General features: G+C 51.9%; 1 protein-coding gene across 1 annotated transcript; it reads left to right on the forward strand.

Moving 5' to 3' along the window:
* Positions 1 to 688: 688 nt before the first annotated feature.
* LOC127585924 (butyrophilin subfamily 1 member A1-like) lies at positions 689 to 20,100 on the forward strand. The gene is made up of 12 exons (XM_052043675.1): positions 689 to 979; positions 3,675 to 3,767; positions 5,095 to 5,439; positions 6,831 to 7,115; positions 9,648 to 9,767; positions 10,399 to 10,425; positions 11,145 to 11,171; positions 12,590 to 12,610; positions 13,764 to 13,784; positions 14,977 to 15,003; positions 15,747 to 15,773; positions 18,877 to 20,100. Exons 2-12 carry the CDS (start codon positions 3,710 to 3,712, stop codon positions 19,416 to 19,418), a joined length of 1,500 nt encoding a protein of 499 aa, XP_051899635.1. The 5' UTR covers positions 689 to 979; positions 3,675 to 3,709; the 3' UTR covers positions 19,419 to 20,100.
* Positions 20,101 to 21,087: the final 987 nt, after the last annotated feature.

A 21,087-nucleotide genomic window follows, 5' to 3' on the forward strand; every position in this document is an offset into this window, starting at 1 on the left:
CGCCATTTGTCATTCCGTGGCCCACTTACACCGCAGATAATCTTCTGCACCGTCTACATTATCACCAATGTTTGTATCATCCGCAAATTTACTAACCATGCCTTGTACATTCACATCCAAATTGGTTATATAAATAACGAACAACAAAGGCCCCAGCACCACCCCTGTTGCACACACTAGACACAGGTCTCCGGTCAGAGATACAACTTTCCACCTCCGCCTCCTGTCATGGAACCAATGAGAAATCCAATTAGCTATCTCCGGATTCCATGCGACCTAACCATCACGGCCAGCCTACCATGCGTGTCCTTGCGTAAACATAGCCAAACATTTTGGATGAGACACTTTAAGAACTGCACTTTCTCTGTAGCTGCACTTTGTACTGTTATTGATTTTACGTGTACTACCTCAATGCACTCTGTACTAACTCAAATGTAACTGCACTGTGTAATGAATTGACCTGTACGATCGGTGTGCAAGACAAGTTTTTCACTGCACCTCGGTACAAGTGACAATAATAAACCAATACCAATAATTTGTTCCATGTTTCGGAGTACCAGCGCATTAGTTTTTAAACACACCCATCTCAAGCTATGCTGCAGAGAATGTGCGTTAAGCAATGATTGGCTCGGGTTTGGAGCTGTCTAGGACCCGCGCTGAACTCGGGTCGGGTGTATATTCTACGCCCTGGGGTCACAGGCAGGGTTGAATTTCCCGTTCTAGCCCGTTAACCGTGGGGAGAAATGGTTCCTGTCCGCAGCCACACCTCTCCTTACCCTCCCCGTGGTTACACGGTGTGGGAGGGACAACCTCTCTAAGGCAGCGCTCCCTCGTGGTACAACATTTAACCGACGTTTGCAGCGAGGCAAAAGTGAAACTGGCTTTGGGCCGACGCCCTTCGCTTCCTCAAGCCTGAGCGGACGGCCCAGCGGGGGAAATCGGGGCAAACGGCGCGGTGGTGAGGCCGGCAGCGGAGTGGGTGAGTGAAGGGAGCCCGGGGTGGGGGCAGGAGTCGCTCTGGAGGAGCTGGGGGTCCCCCTTCACCCAGCCCACCGCCCGAAACCCTTGGCCGGGCGGCGGCTACCCCGGCGCCGGGGGAACCGAACAGTCATTCGGGACGTGGTGCCCAGGGAAGCGACCTGTCGACCGTCAGATAGCCCGGGCGCACGGTATTGTGGCGGCGGCTGGCGGTGTGGCCCGGGCTGGCGAGAACAACGCTTCGGGATATGTTTTTCTGGGACCGCGGCCTTCCCAGGCGAGGTCGGCGTCTAACTGCACCGCTAACGCTGCTACTTAACGCTACCCTCCCATGGATGGGGCTGGCCGGACACAGAACGGTGTGGGGCGGTGGGAGGTGATGGGGTTCGCTGGTCTCAGTCAGACACTACTCCCAGTGGAGCTCATTACTTGGAAATGCATCTTCATTCACTGCGGCGCAACTGGAACCCGTGCCTCCTGGCTTTTGGTCGCTGGTCTGGTAGCTTTACCACTATATATGTGTGTCACAGCAGAAATACTGAACGGGTTATAGAGTCATAGAATAGTACAGCACAATACAGGCCCTTCGGCCCATGATGTTGTACCGACCTTTAAATCTCGCCTAAGACTATCTAACCCCCTCCTCCCACATATCCTTCTATTTTAAATTCCTCCATGTGCTTATCCAGCAATCTCTTGAATTTGACCAATGTACCTGCCTCCACCACCACCCCAGGCAGCGCATTCCATGCCCCAACCACTCTCTGGGTAAAAAAAACCTTCCTCTGATATCTCCCTTGAACTTCCCACCCATTGCTTTAAAGCCGTGCCCTCTTGTATTGAGCATTGGTGCCTTGGGAAAGAGGTGCTGTCTGTCCTCTCTATCTATTCCTCATAATATTTTGTATACCTCTATCATGTCTCCCCTCATCCTCCTCCTCTCCATAGAGTAAAGCCCTAGCTCCCTTAGTCTCTCCTCATAATGCATACTCTCTACACCAGGCAGCATCTTGGTAAATCTCCTCTGCACCCTTTCCAACGCTTCCACCCTTCCTATAATGAGGCGACCAGAACGGGACACAGTGCTATAAGTGTGGTCTAACCAGGGTTTTGTAGAGCTGCATCATTACCTCGCGGCTCTTAAACGCGATCCCACAACTTATGAAAGCTAACATCCCATAAGCTTTCTTAACTACCCTGTCCACCTGTGAGGCAACTTTCAGTGATCCGTGGATATGGACCCCCAGATCCACAGTACCCAGAATCCTGCCATTCACTTTGTACTCCACCTTGGAGTTTGTCCTTCCAAAGTGTACCACCTCACACTTCTCCAGATTGTACTCCATCTGCCACTTCTCAGCCCAGCTCTGCATCCTATCAATATTCCTCTGCAATCTTCGACAACCCTCCACACTATCCACAACAGCACCGACCTTTGTGTCGTCTGCAAACTTGCCAACCCACCCTTCTACCCCCTCATCCAAGTCATTAATAAACATCACGAAAAGCAGCATCTGAGGAGAGTAGAAAAACTTGAGTTGATGTTGCAGGTTGATGAGCCTCCATCGGAACATGGGCGAGTACATGGATTGAAAGGTTTGAAAGGTTATGGGCCAAGTGCTAACAAATGGGACTAGCTGGGTGGGCGCCTTGGTTGGCATGGACCTGTTGGGCCAGTTCCAACACAGTTTTGAAGGGTTGGTTATCTGAAATTGTGGAAATTAAGAGATCGGTGATGGAGAGTTACAGGGCCCATGTGGGCTGAACAGAGGTGCCTGCGAAGGGGGTCCCTCAATCTTTGGTTTCTCCAGTGTGGGGGTGACCACACTATGAACACTGAATGCAGGAGACCTGATGGGAGTGGTGAGGGGGCATGGTTGGTGGTGAGGGAACAGACCTGTCGGAATGCTGAGAAGGGAGGGGGATATCTGGTGGTGAAATCTCATTGATGGTGTCGGATATAGTGGAGGATGGTCATTGACTGCAGAGGTGGTGGGGAGGAAGATGTGAGGAGGAGAGAGGGTGAGGACCGAGGTGCAGGTGACAGTAGATGTGGTGAAGATCCGACAACTGCTGGTGGAGGGGAAACCACGGTTAAAAAGAAAGGAAGGCATTCAGAAGCACCGGTGTGGAATGTGTCAGAGCAGGTACAAGGGAGCCAGAGAATGGAACAAAGTCCTTCTGAGAAGCAGAAGGTGTGCAGTCAGGAGAGCAGTGGGAGTCTGTGGGCTTGTAATGGATATCACACCTTGGCTGGCGTTACCATTACACAGGTGGACCTGCCTTCTGGGCTGGCAGCTGTGCCCTGACTGTGCACCACCCCTGTGACCGTAGACTCACTGTGGCCCCCAGCTAGCCAACTTCACCAGAAGGATGGAGGGTGAAAATTTTCAGCAGGTCAGACAGCATCTGTGGAGAGAGAAACAGAATCTCTGACCTGACGCGTTACTGCTCTGTCCCTCTCCACAGACGCCTCCCTGCAAAACCTGTTCCATTTTACATCTTCCCACTACGCTCTCCCTCAGCTCCTCCACCCCTGCCCCTACCCTCTTCAGTTCTGCTCTCTTCCTCGGGTGGGTGAAGGGGATGGGACGTGGCAATGGGACGATGAGGATCGCTGGGAGGACCAAAGCAGTGGGCAGGGTGGCCTCTTTCTGTGCTGGATACTAATCCCCGTGGAAACCTCTGCCTTTCAGGACGTGTGGAGGCGGCTGTGGGGCAGGCGGATGCGATGGATTCCTGGGTGCCGCTTCTCCTCGTCCTCGGTGGGTTCCACCATCACCCAACCGGTGAGTGACTCTCGAGCTCCTGTTAGCGCATGTGTCAGGCAGGCTGCCTACTGGTGGAGTTGGCACAATGTAGATGTGGTGCACCCTGACTTTACCTCGACAGTCAGTTGCTCAGCACTTTGGCCTTGCTTCCCCCATTCACTCAGGTCGTGGTTGGTTTGGTTCTGGCCTTGGGTCCTCCTTAAGCCCTTAACCCTTGATGTGCCCAGTGCTGAGCAACCATGAATACATTCAGTGACTCAGTCTGCTCAGCTCTCGGGGTGGGGGGGGGGGGGTGATTGTGGGGGGGGAGGGGTTGCTGTGTGGCGGGGGGTGGTGTGAGGGGGGGTTGCAGTGTGGCGGGGATGGTGTGGGGGGGTGGGGGTTGCACTGTGGGGGGGTGGGGGGTTGGGGAGTTGGGGTGGGGGGTTGCAGTGTGGGGGGTTGGGGTGGGGGGGGTTGCAGTGTTGGTGGGGTGGGGGGGGTTGCAGTGTGGGGGGTGGGGGGGTTGCAGTGTGGGGGGGTTGCAGTGTGGGGGGTGGGGGGGTTGCAGTGTGGGGGGGTGGTGTGGGGGGTGGGGGGTTGCGGTGTGGGGGGTGGTGTGGGGGGGTTGCAGTGTGGGGGGGTGGGGGGTTGGTGTAGGGGGGGTGGTGTGGGGGGGTGGGGGGGTTGCAGTGTGGGGGGGGTGGTGTGGGATGGGGGGTTGCAGTGTGGGGGGAGTGGTGGGGGGAGGGCGGTGGGGGGGTGGGTGCGGTGGTGGGTGGAAGATTCCAAAGGTTCACCACCCTCTGACAGAAGAAACCCCTCCTCATCTCTGTCTGAAACTTCTTGCTCCCTAGTTACAGACACCCCAGCAGTAGGAACATCGGTCCCCTCAGTGAGATCACTAAAACACCACTGATCCAAGCCAAGCTGCAGAATCTTCCCTTATTAACCCCCCCATATCCTGACGATGTTATCACCACTCCGGTCCATCTTCAAGAGGCGGTGCATCAAGAAGGCAGCATCTGTCATTAAGGACCCTCACCATCCGGGACACACCCTCTTCTCAATACTACCATCGGGGAGGAGGTACAGGAGCCTGAAGACCCACACTCAATGATTCAGGAACAGCTTCTTCCCCTCCACCTTCTCTGAACGGTCCATGAACACCACCTCGTTGTTCCTTTTTTCTCGCACTGTTCATTTATTTGTAATTTATTTGTTTGCCTTTGCACTGTGCTGCTGCCTCAAAGCTACAAACTTCACGTTGTATCAGTCAGTGATAGTAAATCTGATTCAGATGTTGTTACCTTTGGAAGGTGCTATACAATTGCAGTCAGTAACGTCAGCCTTCCCTGCTTTCCAGAGGGGCTCGAGGTGACTTGCTCTCCGTACCCGATACTGACGCACGTTGGTTCTGGGGTGGTGCTGGAGTGCCAGGTGCTCCCCATCATGAACCTTCAGGATAAGGAGATCCGCTGGATGAAGGGCAAAGCCCTGGTTCACCTCTACCGCTTCAGCCAAGACGAGAATAGCCAGCAGGACCCCAGTTTCCAGGGCCGGACCCAGCTCTTCAAAGACGAGTTCCCGAAGGGCAACGTCTCGCTGCTGCTGCAGAACGTTGAGTTGTCCGACCGGGGCACCTACAACTGCTTTGTGGAAGTGTCGCCTGACACCAACCATGACTCCAATGTCGAGCTGAGTGTGACCAGTGAGTATCGAGCGGTGGCAGCACCTCCCCACCGAGCATCCCTCGCCCCTGTGACTGGCCCACTGTTCAGCAAGGGAAGAGGCCATTCAGCATCCTCTCTGTGCTTGCCCATCTTCCCCATCCCTGTTGTGTTCTCCTGTATTTATCCATCTGTGCTTTCAATATGTGGAACATTAACAGTAAACCGTACAGCCAGACGCTGTTGGACACTTTGCATCTATTCACCCTCTCAAAGAAGCCCTGTTAGACCCAAGCTCTTTTGCCATAACCCCAGGAATAATTCCTCCATTTCTGGTTTATTCTGAATTTACCTGCCTGAGTTCAACCACCCATAGTCTCTCAACAGACAATTCTCCACTGCTTGTTCTGGTGGTCACTGAACACCCAGCCACTCATCAGATACACTTCTCCCTCTTTCCCCAACGTAAACCCTTTGTGATCTTTGACATCTGATAGATCAGTACAGCAGAGGAACAGGCCCTTTGGCCCACAATGTCTGTGCCGAACACCATGCTGAATTAAATTAAATCCCTTCTGCCTGCACGTGGTCCGTATCCCTCTGTTCCCTGGACGTTCATGTGTCTATTAATGGCCTCTTAATCACCACCATCATATCTACTTCCACCACCACCCATGGCAGCCTGTTTCAGGTACCCACCACACTTTTTTTTAAAAGACCTTACCCTGCACATCTCCTTTAAACTTTCCCCCTCTCACCTTAAATGTATGTCCTCTAGTGTTTGACTTTTTGACCCGGGGTGTTGTGGGGGGAGGGGGTGTGGTTTGAATTCTGACTGTCTACCCTATCTATTCCTCTCATAATCTTATAAACTTCTATCAGGTCTCCCCTCAGCCTCTGCTGTTCCAGAGAAAACAACCCAAGTTTGTCCAAACTCTCCTTATAACTCATGCCCTCTAATCCAGGCAGCATCCTGGTGAACCTCTTCTGCACAGTCTCCAGATCCTTCCTGTAATGGGGGCATCCAGAACTGCATGCAATACTCCAAATGTGGCCTGACCAATGTTTACTACAGCTGCAGTATGTCTTCCTGACCTAATACTCAATGCCTTGACCTGACCAATGAAGGCAAGCATGCCCTCAGCCTTATTCACCACCCTATCTCCTTGTGTGGCTACTTACAGTGACCATGGACTTGGACCCCATCCATCAGTACATAAGATCTCTTCTTAATCTCAGCTAGTGGTGGTGGAACTTGGTGGGGTCACCCTGCGTTCTGTCCCAATCCTGCACTGAAGGGCCAGTCTAGGTTTTTGCATTCGATTCTCCCGAGTGGGGTTTGAAGGCAGAACCTTTAGGTTTATGCACAGCTCCAGCCTGCGAGAGCCCCACCGCTGCTTGTCTGAAGGAACTGAAGCCTGTTGTTCTGCAGGTGTCGGGGAGCTGCCCTCCATCAACCTGCTGCGGTACACGAGCAGTGGCATTCAGCTGGTCTGTGACTCCCAGCAGTGGTTCCCTGCTCCGATGGTGAGGTGGAGAGACCAAAGCGGCAAGGTCTTGGCCGAGGAAACCCAGACCACCACTGAGCAAAACTCCAAAGATTTCTACCATGTGCGGAGCATAATCGAGGTGACGGAAGGCTCTGGGAACAACTACATCTGTCTGATAGAGAGCAAGGTCATGAATCAAACTCTCTCTGCAGAGTTTGATGTGCCAGGTCAGTGATTAACCTTTCCCCACGTGCAACACAAAAAGCGCTGCAGGAACTCAGCGGGTCAGGCAGCATCTGTGGAGGGGAATGGACGGTCGATGCTTGGGAGCGAAACCCTTCGTCAGGTAGTCAGTATCAAAGGGTGGGGCAAGAGGTGAGAGGTGGATCCAGGTGAGGAGGGGCGATAGGTAGATGGAGGAGGGGAGATGGTGACGGAGGCCAGGAGGTGATGGGTGGAGGTGACAGGGCTGCAGGTGGTGGAATCTGATAGGAGAGGAAGGTGGGAGCATGGAAGAGGTGGGGGGGGGGCAGAGGGGAACCAGTGGGAGGGGTGTGTGGTGGGAAGATGGAGTGGGTGGAGGAGGGGAAAGAAATGGGGTGATGGTACTGGGGTGGGTGTGGGAGGAACTGGGTAGATCGGGGGGAGGGAGAAAAGGACAGGGGAGCAGTTTACGTGAAGTTGGAGAATTCAGTGTTCATGCTGTCGGGTTGTAGACGACCCAGGCGGAAGGTGAGGTGCTGTAGTTTGTGCTTGGCCTCACCCTGGCAGTGGAGGATGTCGGTGGCATGATCACTACGTTTGTGGATGACACCTAATTTGGTGGTGCAGTGGACAGTGAAGGTTATCTGAGATTACAGCATTGGTCTCGGTTTAACTGGGGCAGTGGGCCAAGGAATGGCAGATGCAATTTAACTCGGACAAGTCCAGTGTGATTTTTTTTTTAGTAAGTTAAACGAGGGCAGGACTTGCACAGTAACTGGCAGGGCCCTGGGGAGTGTTGTAGAACAGAGACTTTGGGGTGCAGATATATATAGTTTCCTGAAAGTGGCAATATAGATAGATAGGGTGATGAAGAAGGCATTTTGGCCCTGCTGCCTTCCTCAGATGGGGTTTAGAACAAGAGTTGGGACATCATGTTACAGCTGTACAAGTGGGTGGTGTGACTGCACCAGAGCACTGTGTGCAGTTCTGGTCACCCAGCTATTGGAAGGATGTCATTAAGCTGGAAAAGGTGCTGAAAAGATTCACGAGGATGTCACCAGGACTGGAGGGCTTGAGTTATAAGAAGAGGCTTGATAGGCTGGGACTGTTTTCACTGGAGCGAAGGAGGCTGAGGGGTGACCATATAGAAGTTTATGAAGCCATGAGGGTATAGTGGAAGGTCACAGTCATTCTCCCAAGGCAGGAGAATCTAACACAGAGACGTGGATTTAAGGTGAAGGGGAAAAATTTAAAGGTGACGAGAGGGGCAACTTTTTCACATGAAGGTGGTGGGTGTATGGAACAGGCTGCCAGAGGAAGTGGTCGAGATGGGTACAATTATAATGTTTAACAGACATTTCGACAGGTACGTGCTAGGAAAGGTTTAGGGCAGTGGTTCTCAACCTTTTTCCACCCACAGACTACCTTAAGTTTTCTTTTACTTACCGGAGACACCTAAAATAAATCCATGGGCCACCAATGGGGATTTTGAGGGGTGGGGTGCCCTGGTGAGCTCGAACCCCTTCCCAGACCATTGGGAGTTTGTTTCAGAGAGAATTTTCAATTTTCTTTGTTATCAATTTTACAACCTTGTTTTACATATTACTTGTTTGTTATATCAGTAATATTTGTCTTTGTCTCGGACCAACTAAAGCAGACCCGAGGTCCACAAGTTGAGAAATACCTGTTTAGAGCAATTATGGGCCAAATGCAGATAAATGGGAGTAGCTCAGGTCAGCACCTTGGTCAGCATGGACGAGTTGGGCCGAATGGTCTGTTTCCGTGTTGTATAACTCTGACGGGGCACTTGTCCCTCCCGCTGGCAGTCGGTGGCACTGCCACCAATAGGTTATTGACCGTGTTTCTACACGGTACAACACCGCCACCGGGTGGCTAAGAATGGGACTGCCGGCAAATATATTCATGTTGTGCCGATCGCGTCCGGTATACCGATGATAAGTGATACAACACCGCCATCGGGTGGCGGTGAACGGGACTGCTGACAAGTATAATGAGACACCAGAAACTGCAGATGCTGGACTCTGGAACAACAAACAATCTGCTTGAGGAACACAGCGGGTCGAGCAGCGTCTTTAGGAGGAAAGGGATTGTCGGTATTTCGAGTCGAAACCGTCCATCATCAGATATATTGCTGTAGTTTCTGATCGTCTCCGGCAATAGTCCCACACTTCCGCATATCGATGTTAACATGGTACAACACCGCCACCGGGTGGCGGAGAGCGGGACTGTTAAATGAAAATGCTGGATTGAACCTGTTTTGGTAAAGTTGAAGAGCTGTTGACATGCACAAGGGCCCTGATATCTTTCCCTGTCGTGGTTGGATGTTGAGTAAAACTCCTGAGGAGTTTCTGTTGTTGGATGCTATATAAATGCAGTCTTGCTGTTGAAGGTGAGACTGCAGTAAGCAGGGTGTCCAGCCTTGGCATCTGAGGGGCTGAATCTGGGGAACTGGGGCAATGCGGTAAGTGCGAGGGGTGGGAGGCAGCGAGGGTGCAGTGGGTGTGACTCTCAGCTTTGCCGCCTGTTCTCTGCAGATGAATTCTTTCCCCGGACATCCAAGTGGCTCTCTGGCTTCCTCCTCATCTTCTTCCTCCTGATCGTAGTCGTCGTTTTGCTCGTGTTATTCTTTCGGAGGCTCCAGAAGCACATCAAAGGTAGAACCTCCACCAGATAGTGAGATGCCAATTTGCCATCCTGTTTTGGAATGACGTTAGCCCGCACATTCGTAAGCTCTCCTGCTTGGGACCGTTGCCCTGGCAACGTCACCAATCCCTCACCCCATGTGACCCTCATGTGGAAACGTATGGATGGTCCCGGATTGCAGCTGGGTTTATGTCCGGGAACTCCCTCCGCACGGACCCAGTGGGTGAAGAGAACAAGTAGAAGGGGGCAGGGCCTGGATGGAGGGAGTGTGTGAGAGTGGGGAGAACGAGGGGGCTGAGGGACAATGGGGTGAGGGGTGGAGGGTGGGGATGATGAGGGGAGGGTGGGGGTTGAGTATGGAAGGGGTGGAGGGTAGGGAGAAATGACAGTGCCTCCCGACTGCTCCCCAGGATTGCTCCAGAACTCCCGCCCCATATTAAACTGTGGACCCCGCCTCTCCCTCAGTCTGGGTGTTTCTGGTTTTGAACCCCCCCCCCCCCCCCCCCCACCCAATCGGAAACAGTTGGGCTGTTGGAAGCTGTTCTCTGGGGGCGGGGGGGTGGTGGTGTGCGAGGGGATTTGTGGGCAGTGGAGGAGGGTGGGTCGCCCCTCTCGCGGTAATGGTGTCTCTTGCTCTTCCAGATCTCAAGAAGCGACCGACAGCCAAAGGTGAGTAGAAGGAAATCTTGTCTTCCCCTCGCCCCCCGCGGGAGGTCCCGGTGGCTCCCGGACACTGACATGGTTTGGAGCTGTGTTCACTCCCGTAGTTTGGGGGCTTCCTACTCCTGGCGGCGTTGCCTCTCCCCCGGCGGCATTGCCTCTCCCCCTGTGGTGTTGCCCCTCCCCTGGCACCATCGCCCCTTCCCTGGCAGTGTTGCCCCTCCCCCCAGCACCGTCGCCCCTCCCCCAGTGGTGTTGCCCCTCCCCAGTACCTTTGCCCCCCCCGGCACCATTGTCTCTCCCCCAGCGTTGCCCCTGTGATAACAGACTGATGTGTGACCCAGGAAGCGTGAGGCGCTGCCTACCCCACCCCCCGTGTTGCACTGCCCCGGAACACCCCTCCTTCCCACACCCTCGCTCTGAGCATTTGCTCCCCGTGCCCTCGGCAAGGCAGACCCTAGGAGAATGCCGCAGGTCGGGCTGAACCCACCCACCTCCCGGGATCTTGCTATGCAGTAGATGGGGCTTGTGGTTTGATGTAGTGTGCGGACGGCTAGAGCTTTCCCTGGGAATGGGCAGTGTTGGAGACTGGGGAGTGCTTCAGGCTGAGCTGGTGTCCCAGGGAGATGGGATGCCGGAGCAGGAAGCGTGGTTAACAGAGGGCTGGGAGTGGCTGGTTGGGGAGCTGCAGTAACTATGTGTGTCTCTTCCCTCCTCCGGCGGTTTAGAGTACATGGATCTGCAGATGAAGAAGAGTGAGTAAACCTTTCATTGATTCCTTGTGTCCGTGTCCTGCCCTCACTACCTGATGTCACAGCCCACCGTTCAACAGTCAGCGGCGCTGGTGGGTCGGGAGTAAGGACAGGCTGAGAGTATGGCCAGGACTGTGGCCGGAACGATCTGCTAGGTTTCTGGTCACTGATACCGAGACTGGACGGTCAGGAACAGGCCTTTCAGCCCATCGTCCCCACCTACACCAATCCCACCATAATCCTGTACTATTTCCCCATTTTCATCAACTCTTTTCCCCCCCCCCCCCCCCCCGTCAGACTCTACGCTCACCTGCACCCTACACACTGGGGATGATTTACAGCAGCCAATTAACCTACCAACCCACACGAATTTGGGATCCATAAGACAAAGGAGCAGGTCGGTCAATCGGCCCATCGAGTCTGCTCTGCCATTCTATCATGAGCTGATCCATTCTCCATTTAGCCCCACTCCCCCCGCCTTCTCACCATAACCTTTGATGCCCTGGCTACTCAGATACCTATCAATCTCTGCCTTAAGTACACCCAATGACTTTGTCTCCACAGCCACCCATGCCAACAAATTCCACAGATTCACCGCTCTCTGGCTAAAGAAATTTCTCCGCATCTCTGTTCTGAATGGACGCCCTTCAATCCTGAAGCCATGCCCTCTTGTACTAGACTCCCCTACCGAGGGAAACAACTTTGCCACATCTACTCTGTCCAGGCCTTTTAACATTCGAAATGTTTTTATGAGGTCCCCCCTCATTCTTCTGAACTCCAAGGAGTACAGCCCAAGAGCCGCCAAATGTTCCTCATATGTTAACCCTCTCATTCCTGGAATCATTCTAGTGGGATGGTGGGAGGAAACCGGAGCATCCAGGGAAACCCATGAAAACTCCAGGCAGACAGAACCCAAGGTTGGGATTGAACCCCCGGTTGCTGGAGCTGTGAGGCAGCTACTTGCTGCACCACTGCCAGTGGGATTGGAATTGGTGTCCCGGGGTCAGTGGTCCCGAGCTCTGCTGCTAGTCCTGTAACTTAACCATTTCACCACCACAGCCAGGAACGTGGTGAAGCCGGTGTTGCCATTCTGTGGTGGGGGAGGAATTAATTTAACTCCAGGAGCCAGAGCGATTTAGATCATGGCTGCTATCTCCCCACTCCCCTCCCTCCCTGCAGGGACCAAAATCCACACAAGCTGAGGACACGGGGTCAGGCAGACATGTCCCGGGGTCTGTGAGGGACTTGGGAATAGGGAAAGCAGGGATTGGAATCTTTCCACCCCATCCCTGCAGGAGTGGAGACCTCTCTTCCCACTCCAGGGATCTCAGGGTCTGAAAACCCCAAAAGAAGGTGACAGATTTCTAGCCCAGAACTGAAGAACAGAGTTATTGGTTAATTTAATTTTCTTTCTTTTTCAGATGCACTCAAAGAGGAACTGGGTAAGGACTTGTGTACATGTGGGAGGGGTGTGGAGCTCTGTTTGCTGAGTAATTCACAGCTGACAGTGAAATTAGGAACAAACTGGAGGCTCGTTCTGTGGAACATCTGCTGTGGTGTGGGAGCACAGGATGTGGCCCTACACCAGGGATTTCCACAGCCCCAGGCGCAGCGGGTTAGTTGCAGCTCACTGCGAAGCTCTGACACCTCGTGAGGCAGAAGGCCGCAAGTTCAAATCCTGATCCAAAGCCTTAACCCCAGGAACCTTGGATAAATTCCCAGTGCAGGATCAAGGGTGTGCCACCTTATCGCCAGTGCAGTCCTGGATGAGGGACTCTTAGCGTTCTCTGTGGGTGGAAAAAGTCCCATTCAGAAGAGGATCGAGCAGTTTTTTCCTGTTCTGAAAATAACGTTTCTGAAGAGCAGATTATTTGGTTTTTATCACATTGCTGCATTTGGGATCTTGCTGTGTATAAAATGGCTCCTGCAGTTCCTACATTAACGTAGGGCCTACTCTTCAAAAGGGATGTAATCAGTTATAAATTATTTTGGGATGTCCTGAAAATCTTTCTATATTCCCCTCCCCCTCCCCAAACTAATGCACATCCCCTCTCCTCCGTTCACCATCTACCACCACAGATGTTCCTTGCAGGGCAGACCATGCAGGAGGTAATTGCACATCTGGGCTCTCTGACAGCACCTCCCAAACCCAGCAGCTCTGTCCCCAGAAAGGACAAGGGTCACACTGAGGACACCACCACCTGCAGCTTCCCCTCCTGGTACCAACACTGCCCTGGTTTGGAAATGTGTTGTTGGTCCTTCGGCATCCAACCCGAGATCTCCCTCCCAAACAGCACCCTCACCACAAGAATCCTGCTGACTCCCGCATCCCAAGTGTGAGGAAAACTGTGCTTTCCGAAGGGCCTGTTTTGTGCTGTATGGTTCTATGGTTAAATCCAGGGCTCATCTGCCTCTGTGTGATATATAGTCTGATAGGTGACTGTATCACACCATTTTCTCAGGGAGTGTGTTGTAATGTGGGGATCGTACCCTGCTGTATAAGGTCAGAACTGGATGTTGCCCTGGCAGTAAAGGGAGCCGGGAGTCCGTGAGTGGCACAGAGTAATCTCAGTGTCTTTTCTTGTTTTGGTCCAGGTACACTGCACGGCAACCTAGGTAAGATGCTAACTGTGGGTTTACCTGCCCTCTCTGCTGGCCCCTATTCACCTGCTGCTCCCCTCGCTCGCTCTGCACTGTAGCACAGTTATGAGTGGTCTGGACACAGTATTGGAGAAGGATCTGCTCTCCATACAGGAGGGTCAAAAACCAGCTGGTGTGGACAATGGTTAATGGAAGTAATGGTTAGAGATCGGAGGAGAGGTGATGGGAGAACATATTTTCCAGAGGGTGGTGGGGTGTGGAACTCACTGAATGACGGTGGGAGGGGCAGGAACCTCCATCACAGTTAAACAGTACTCGGATGTGTCCTTGAAGAGCTGTGGCCTTCAGGGCTATGGACTTGGTACTGGAAGGTGGGATTGGACTAGGTAGCGCTTCCTTGACTGACACAGACATGATGGACTGAATGGTCTCCCATGTTGTAGATTTTCTACTATTATACATCAGCTGTGAAGGTTGAGTGGAAGTGGGCGGGAAGGGGTGGGAACCATCTCAAGTGTAAATTGGAGGGTGTAAGATGAAGAGGCATTGACAAGGTGAGAGGCAGATGTCAGAGGGATACACTTGCACTGATGGCAGTGCAGAGAATGTTCACCAGGTAGATTCCTGGGACGAAGGCATCATTGAACAGGTTGGGCCGATACCCAGTGGAGTTCAGAAGTGAGATCGGTGATCTCACTGAATCCTGAGCCTCTGGGATGCTGACAGGACGGTTACCTTCGGGGAATCTGGTTTCCGAAAGGGGGTTCCCCTTGGGACCAAGATGAGGGGGAATTTTTTCTCAGTGAGGTTAATCTTTGGGATTCTCTCCAACAGAGGGTTTTGGAGATGGATCACTGAATATGGGGAATGAGGGAGCTACAGCCAAGAGGAGATCAGTTCTGATCCCTCTGAGTGGCAGTGCAGCCTCCACGAGCCCCGAGACCAACTCCTGCTCTCTATCGTTTTGTTCTCTTTGACTGCAGAGTCTGGAATTTAGAGTAAATTGTTCTTCCCCTCTTCCAGTCCCTGCCTGGCCTTCTCCTGATGTGAGCAAGGTTTGGTGTTGGGATCTGAGGCTGCCCCCACGGTTCCAGCAGTGATTTGAAGTGTCTGTGTCTCTGCCCTTGCATTCTGCTCGTTGTTGACAAGGGTACGAAGCTTTAGCAAGTGGTTCTAGAGCTCTGATACTTGGTCTTCTATCTTTCAGAAAGGATTCGCGTTCTCCCAAAAACAGGTAAGCCTGGGGATATTATTTATTGATCTATTTACAGGACATGGGTTGGGATGAGCTACAGCTGTGGCCCTTCTGGTGAAGGTGCTCCCACGGCACTTTTGGGGAGGGAGTTCCAGGAGTTAGACCCAGTGACGATGAAGGGCTGGCCAAATCTGATTGGAGTGGGACTTGAAGGGGAACCTGCAGGTGGCGGTAGTCCCCGTGCCTCATCATCCTTGGTGGTGGCTGACGCAGGTTTAAGATGAAGTTTATTGTTGTGCAGACGTACATACACTGGGTATAACTGCCATGTAAATTAGCTTTTTGCAGCAGCACAGGTTTCATTATATTAGTAAAATCTTGCCCTTTTATGTCCAGTCTTGCTAAACTTTGGCCGGTATCCACAGCTGCTGACCTTGGCGGCTGAAATCTGGCCACCCATCCCTGTGACCTAAGACCCCATCAACTTTACATCCCAACTCTGCTGCTCCATCTCAGGTTGCCGTGGCTTCAGCTGCCTGGGACCCAACTTCAGGAGTTCAGTCCTGAACCCCTCCCCATTGAATATGCCAAGTCTTTGGTCACCTGCTCCAGGATTGGCTGGGCCTCAGCACCATTGTCTTGTCCTAGAAATGGTGCTGTGGGAACCTTCGGATCTCACAGGCTAAAGGCACTGTTCACCTCGGTGTCCTGGAGATTGTTAGCATCTTCGTGTAATGAATCAGACATGAATCACATTAAATCCTTCTCTCTTGTACTTTCAGCCATTAACAGAATCACAAGTGTTGCTGGTAAGATCTTCTGTTCACTGAGTCTCTGCTGAATTGTGCGTTGGTGACTTTCATTTTATCAGAATCTCGTGGCATGGGAGGATGCTGTGATCCGTTGAGCCTGAGTTGGATCTGTGCTGCCCTGCTCTCTCCCCACAGACCTGAAAATTTTACCTTCCAGTGTTTATCCACTTCCTCTTTGGGAAGTTGCTGTTGAATCTGCTTCCACAGCCCTTTCAGGGAGCATGTCCCAGACCACAGCAACTAGCTGCTCCCCACCCCCCAAATTTCTTTGCCAAAACTCCTGATCATTTTGAACACCCAGGTTTAAATCCTGGTCTTCCCTGCTCCAAGGACAGCCCCAGCCCCTCTTGTCTGTCCATGTTGAACTAAAATCCGTCATCTCTAAATGCCCTTTAAATGCCCTAAACCTTTCCAACCTCTGCAAAATAGTAATTTTTATGACAATAGCTTTGTTTTTTGGAAGAAGCAGATAATTTAAGTTTACCTGATGCTGTGGTGGGGTCTTCTAAAAAGTGATTTTTACTTGAGGAATTTCCCAAACATGGACACCCTTCTCAATCTTTCCTCCCAGATGTGTTTAGTGAGACCAGCAAAAAACCTCCTACCTGGGATGGGTGGTGGTGCTGGTGAATGAAGGTGCCTTCCCTTTCAGAATTACCCTTCCCATTATGTCACTGTTCTGGTAATTGCCAGCCATGTTCACAATTACCCTTTCAGGAGACTGAATACGGTCATGGTACAGAAATAGATCATTTGGTTCCTCTGCTCAATGTACAGTGCTCCTGGGGTAAATCTACACCATGGACACTGAGATTAGAACTGTGTACAGTGCTCTGTGTGATCTAATTCAGAGATATGAAGACCAGAACAGTGCATGGTGCTCCCAGTGTGGTCTAACCCAGGGATACAGAGAGCAGAACTGTGCACGGTGCTCCCAGTGTGGTCTAACCCATGGATACAGAGAGCAGGACTGTGCACGGTGCTCCCAGTGTGGTCTAACCCATGGATACGGAGAGCAGAACTGTGCACGGTGCTCCCAGTGTGGTCTAACCCATGGATACGGAGAGCAGAACTGTGCACGGTGCTCCCAGTGTGGTCTAACCCAGGGATACGGAGAGCAGAACTGTGCACGGTGCTCCCAGTGTGGTCTAACCCAGGGATACAGAGAGCAGAACTGTGCACGGTGCTCCCAGTGTGGTCTAACCCAGGGATACGGAGAGCAGAACTGTGCACGGTGCTCCCAGTGTGGTCTAACCCATGGATACGGAGAGCAGAATTGTGCACGGTGCTCCCAGTGTGGTCTAACCCAGGGATACAGAGAGCAGAACTGTGCACGGTGCTCCCAGTGTGGTCTAACCCAGGGATACAGAGACAAGAGATAAAAACAGAAAATGCTGGAATCACTCTGTGGCTGTGGAAAGAGAAGCAGTCAATGCTTCAGCTCAAGGACCCTTCATCAGAACTGGGAAGGTGAGGAAACATTAGTCTTGAGGGTGGAGGAGGGTGGAAGGGACAAAGAGTATCTCTGACAGGTTGAGGCCTGGGTTGCTGCGGTGATCCCACTGTTTACTGAACTTCCTGGTTAATGCACTAATGACAACAATTAGCAAGGGAGCAAAGATAAACAGAGGGACATGTAAAGGCTGTGGAAGGTGGGCAAGAGCTGTAACCGAGGCCTGAAACCAAAAGGAGAATGTGGGCAATGCCCAACGGATCAGGCAGGGTCTGTGGAGAGAGAAACACTGAATTAATATTATGCATGGGTAACCTTACAGTGGTCCCGACTGCTTCCGAGGTAAACAGAAAAGGCAAGTTATTGTTGAATTCAGTATTGAGTTCCGAAGACTGTATTGTGCCCAGGAGGAGGATGAGTTGCTGTTCCTTATATTGGGTCACGTTGGAACATTGTAGGAGGCCGCAGAGATAGATCAGTGGAAGTGGTGTGGAGCATTAAATTGCCAAGCAGCAGGAAGCTCAGAGTCACCCCTATGGACTGAACGCAGTACGAGGCAAAGCAACCTCGCAGTCTGCAATGTAGAGGAGAGCAGGGTACGAACACTGAATGTGGCACAGTACTGCTTCACCTGGAAGGAATGTTGGTAAAGGACAGTTACTGCATCTCCGGGGGTTGCGTGGGAAAGTGCTGTGAGAAGGGGAGAGGCTGCTGAGAATGGAAGTGTGGACCAGGGAGTCTGCTGAAAGGGGTGGGGAAGATGTGTCTGGTGGTGGCATCATGTTGAAGGTGACAGAACTCCCAGAGGGTGATCCATTGAATGCAGAGGCTGGTAGGGTGGGACCAGGGGAACGCCATCCTGTCTCTAACCGGGAGCAGGTGGGGGTGAGAGCAGAGGTGAATTGATTAGATGAGGTAGAGGGGTCTGCCAACTCTGGGGGGGGGGGGGGGGGGGGGGGGGGGAGCCATGGTAAAGGGGGAAAATGAAGAGGTCTCAGAGGCACCTGTGCATCAGATCATCAGATGGAGGTGGAAGAAGGAGAATGGAATGGAGTCCTTACAGGAAGCAGAGTGGGAGGAACCAATGCTCAAGGTATCTACTGAATGTTTATAGGGGGTGGAAGTGGGCTGTGCAGGGCTGGAAACTAAAAGGCTGGCAACTGCCGAGGTAAAATCCTTGAGGCAATGAGGTTAATCACTGTTGTTCAGCGGTGAGGTCATGGTCCAGAGGGAGATACGAGTGTCTGAGTGCTCACATTTGGCTTTTGTACGGTGGATGTCGAGTTCGACAGACCTCAATACACTGCCTTTGACATGTTTAATGATGACATTTGGATTGGTCCTAAGTGAACAGATTGATTTGTTCCGAAGGGGGTGGGTTAGAGTGAGTGGACAGAGTGGGAAAGTAGAGATGTCAGTGTTGTGTCTGCAGCTAGTGAATAGTTCTGGAGAGGGTAAGAAGCCGGGAGGAGTGGTCTGGACGGAAAAGGAGACCAGAATAAAGAAGAGTGCCAGCTGTGTAGTCACAGCCACATTCATGGGGAATGAAACAGGTGCCAGTGCTGCAGGGCTGCAACGGGTCGGCAATGGTTAACTCTTCTTCACGGTCTTGTCTTGAATGTTTCCTCCTACTTCCTTTTCCCTTAGCTTCTGTGACACTCGACAGTGACACTGCACACCCGGACCTGAAGATATCTCCCGATCTGACCACTGTGAGCCATGCAAAGGGACTGAATATTCCTGCTGGAAACAGCAAGAGGTTTGACTCCATGTTATCAGTGATGGGAAAGGAAGGATTCAGCTGCGGCAGGCATTACTGGGTGGTGCAAGTGCGGAGCAACTCTGAATGGGACCTGGGAGTGGCCTTGGATAAGGTGGTGAGGCAGGGAATTACCCCTCTGAGCCCAGATAATGGATTCTGGACCATTGGATGTCATGAGAAGGACTACAGAGTCAACGCCACTACCAGCGCACAAATCTCCATCCAGCCACTCACCCAGGCACAGATCCAGATGATTGGAATATATGTCAACTACAGTGAGAGAAAGGTCCTGTTCTGCAATGCTGAGACATACTCTCATCTCCACACTTTTGAAATGTGCAATTTTGAGGGGGTAATATTTCCCTTCTTCAACCTCTCAAAGCAGGGAGAGCCTCTGAAGATTTGTAGGGTTGCACCTTCAGCATAAATAGTCCATGTCGCTCGGGCATCATTTGTCCTGAGCAATGTGGGAATCCTGTGCCAACCTGTCAGATGGTGCAGTGCCCTGCTGCATCTCTGAGAACAGATAACTACAGCCAGAAATGTCCTGGCCTTTTCCCACTTTCTCCAGGGCTGACTTAGAACCAATTTTATGGCTTCATGGTGCAAATGTATTGCTGGTCAACAAAGTGATGCAGATGCTTCCTGAATCCCTGACTCCAAACCCATGGTAGTTGGTGTGCCAGGGTGAGCTTGGGGAAGCTTCGTTCACCCCTGAGCCAGGTCTGCAGACCTTCCCATTATTCCTGCCTATATTTCTATCCCTCAGTTCATTCCCACCCAATTTCAATCAGAGCTTGCTCACTGCTCCTTCGAGGGACTTGCATCCACCGCCTCCTTCCCTTCCACCCCCTCCTCCTCCACCTTTTCGATGATGATGGCATTTCCTGGTTAAATAGAAACATGGGGAATTGCCATGCATTCCTAGATCGACCAGGGAAATTCGGCATTGGGAGTCGTGTGATTCCTGAGGGGTGGGGGGGTGGGGTGGGGAATGTGTCCTAGGGCACCATTTAGGATCTTGTATGAAATCTCTACTTCTGCTTGTGTTGCGCAGTTTGTAAACTGTAAAATCACTGTTATTTTTTGAATAAATAATATTTACCCTTTGGTTGAGTGGTGAGCTCTGTTTGAGAGGTTGTGTGGTAGGTACATTTCAGACTTGCTTGATTTGATGACGTGGAGTTCTGATGGCTAACATTGTGGATTTGGGCTTCACTGGCAAGACCAGCGTTTACTGCCCATCTCTAATTATGGGTGAGCTGCCACCTTGAACCACTGGAGGCTTTCTGGTGAAGGTGCTCCCAGAGTGCTGTTGGGGAGGGAGTTCCAGGATTTAGACCCAGTGACGTGATTTGCAGGAGTTGGTGTTCACATGCTGCCCCTTGGTGGTGTAGGTGATGGGTTTGGTGGTGCTGTCGGACCAGCCTGGCTGAGTTATGGCTGTCCCTTTTTCTGATGGTAAACATTACAAAGTGAGCCATGGTTGGTCATATTCGCTCTGGGAAATACTTTTCAGACTGGACATTCCAGAGAACTCAGGGGCACGATGGGTGGCTTGGAAGAAGTAGGCAGGGGAGATCTCAGTGCACTCAATACTGTTTTGTTCCCAGATTAACTCAGTAACAGATTTTATGGTAAATATCATGTTGCTTTTTAGATGATCTTACTGTGTAAAAATTCATTGGCATGTTCCTCACACCACTGACAATGAAGTCTGGACTTCCTGAAGGGATGAGAAAGGTGCTATAGAAATAACTATTGGAGCCTGTGACCCAGGAAGTAAAATGGCTGAGGTCACTCAGGAGTTGAATGGCGCCTCAGCTGGTCATTTAAGAGTCACAGAATCCACAGGAATGTTCAGCACAGTGCGATCCAGATGAAGATCACAAGACAAGGGAGCAGAAGCAGGCCATTCGGCCCATTGAGTCTGCTCCAAGGGAAATAGAAATGGGGAATGGGGGAAGAAAAACCTAATCCCAATTTCCGATCTTATCCCCATATCCCTTGATATCCTGACTATTTAGATATCTATCCATCTCCTCCTTGAATGCCCCCACTGATCTGGCCTCCACTGCTGTACGTGGCAAGGAGTT

The sequence above is a fragment of the Pristis pectinata genome, chromosome 34 (genome assembly GCF_009764475.1).
Source record: "Pristis pectinata isolate sPriPec2 chromosome 34, sPriPec2.1.pri, whole genome shotgun sequence".
In the NCBI taxonomy this organism is placed as follows: Eukaryota; Metazoa; Chordata; class Chondrichthyes; order Rhinopristiformes; family Pristidae; genus Pristis; species Pristis pectinata.

What these genes read in the sequence shown, in the direction of transcription:
- LOC127585924 (XM_052043675.1), top strand. Translation starts at nt 3,710, where the DNA reads ATGGATTCCTGGGTGCCGCTTCTCCTCGTCCTCGGTGGGTTCCACCAT. An exon ending in GTTCCACCATCACCCAACCG is followed by an intron (nt 3,768 to 5,094) that starts GTGAGTGACTCT and finishes CCTGCTTTCCAG; the next exon opens with AGGGGCTCGAGGTGACTTGC. An exon ending in GCTCCAGAAGCACATCAAAG is followed by an intron (nt 9,768 to 10,398) that starts GTAGAACCTCCA and finishes TTGCTCTTCCAG; the next exon opens with ATCTCAAGAAGCGACCGACA.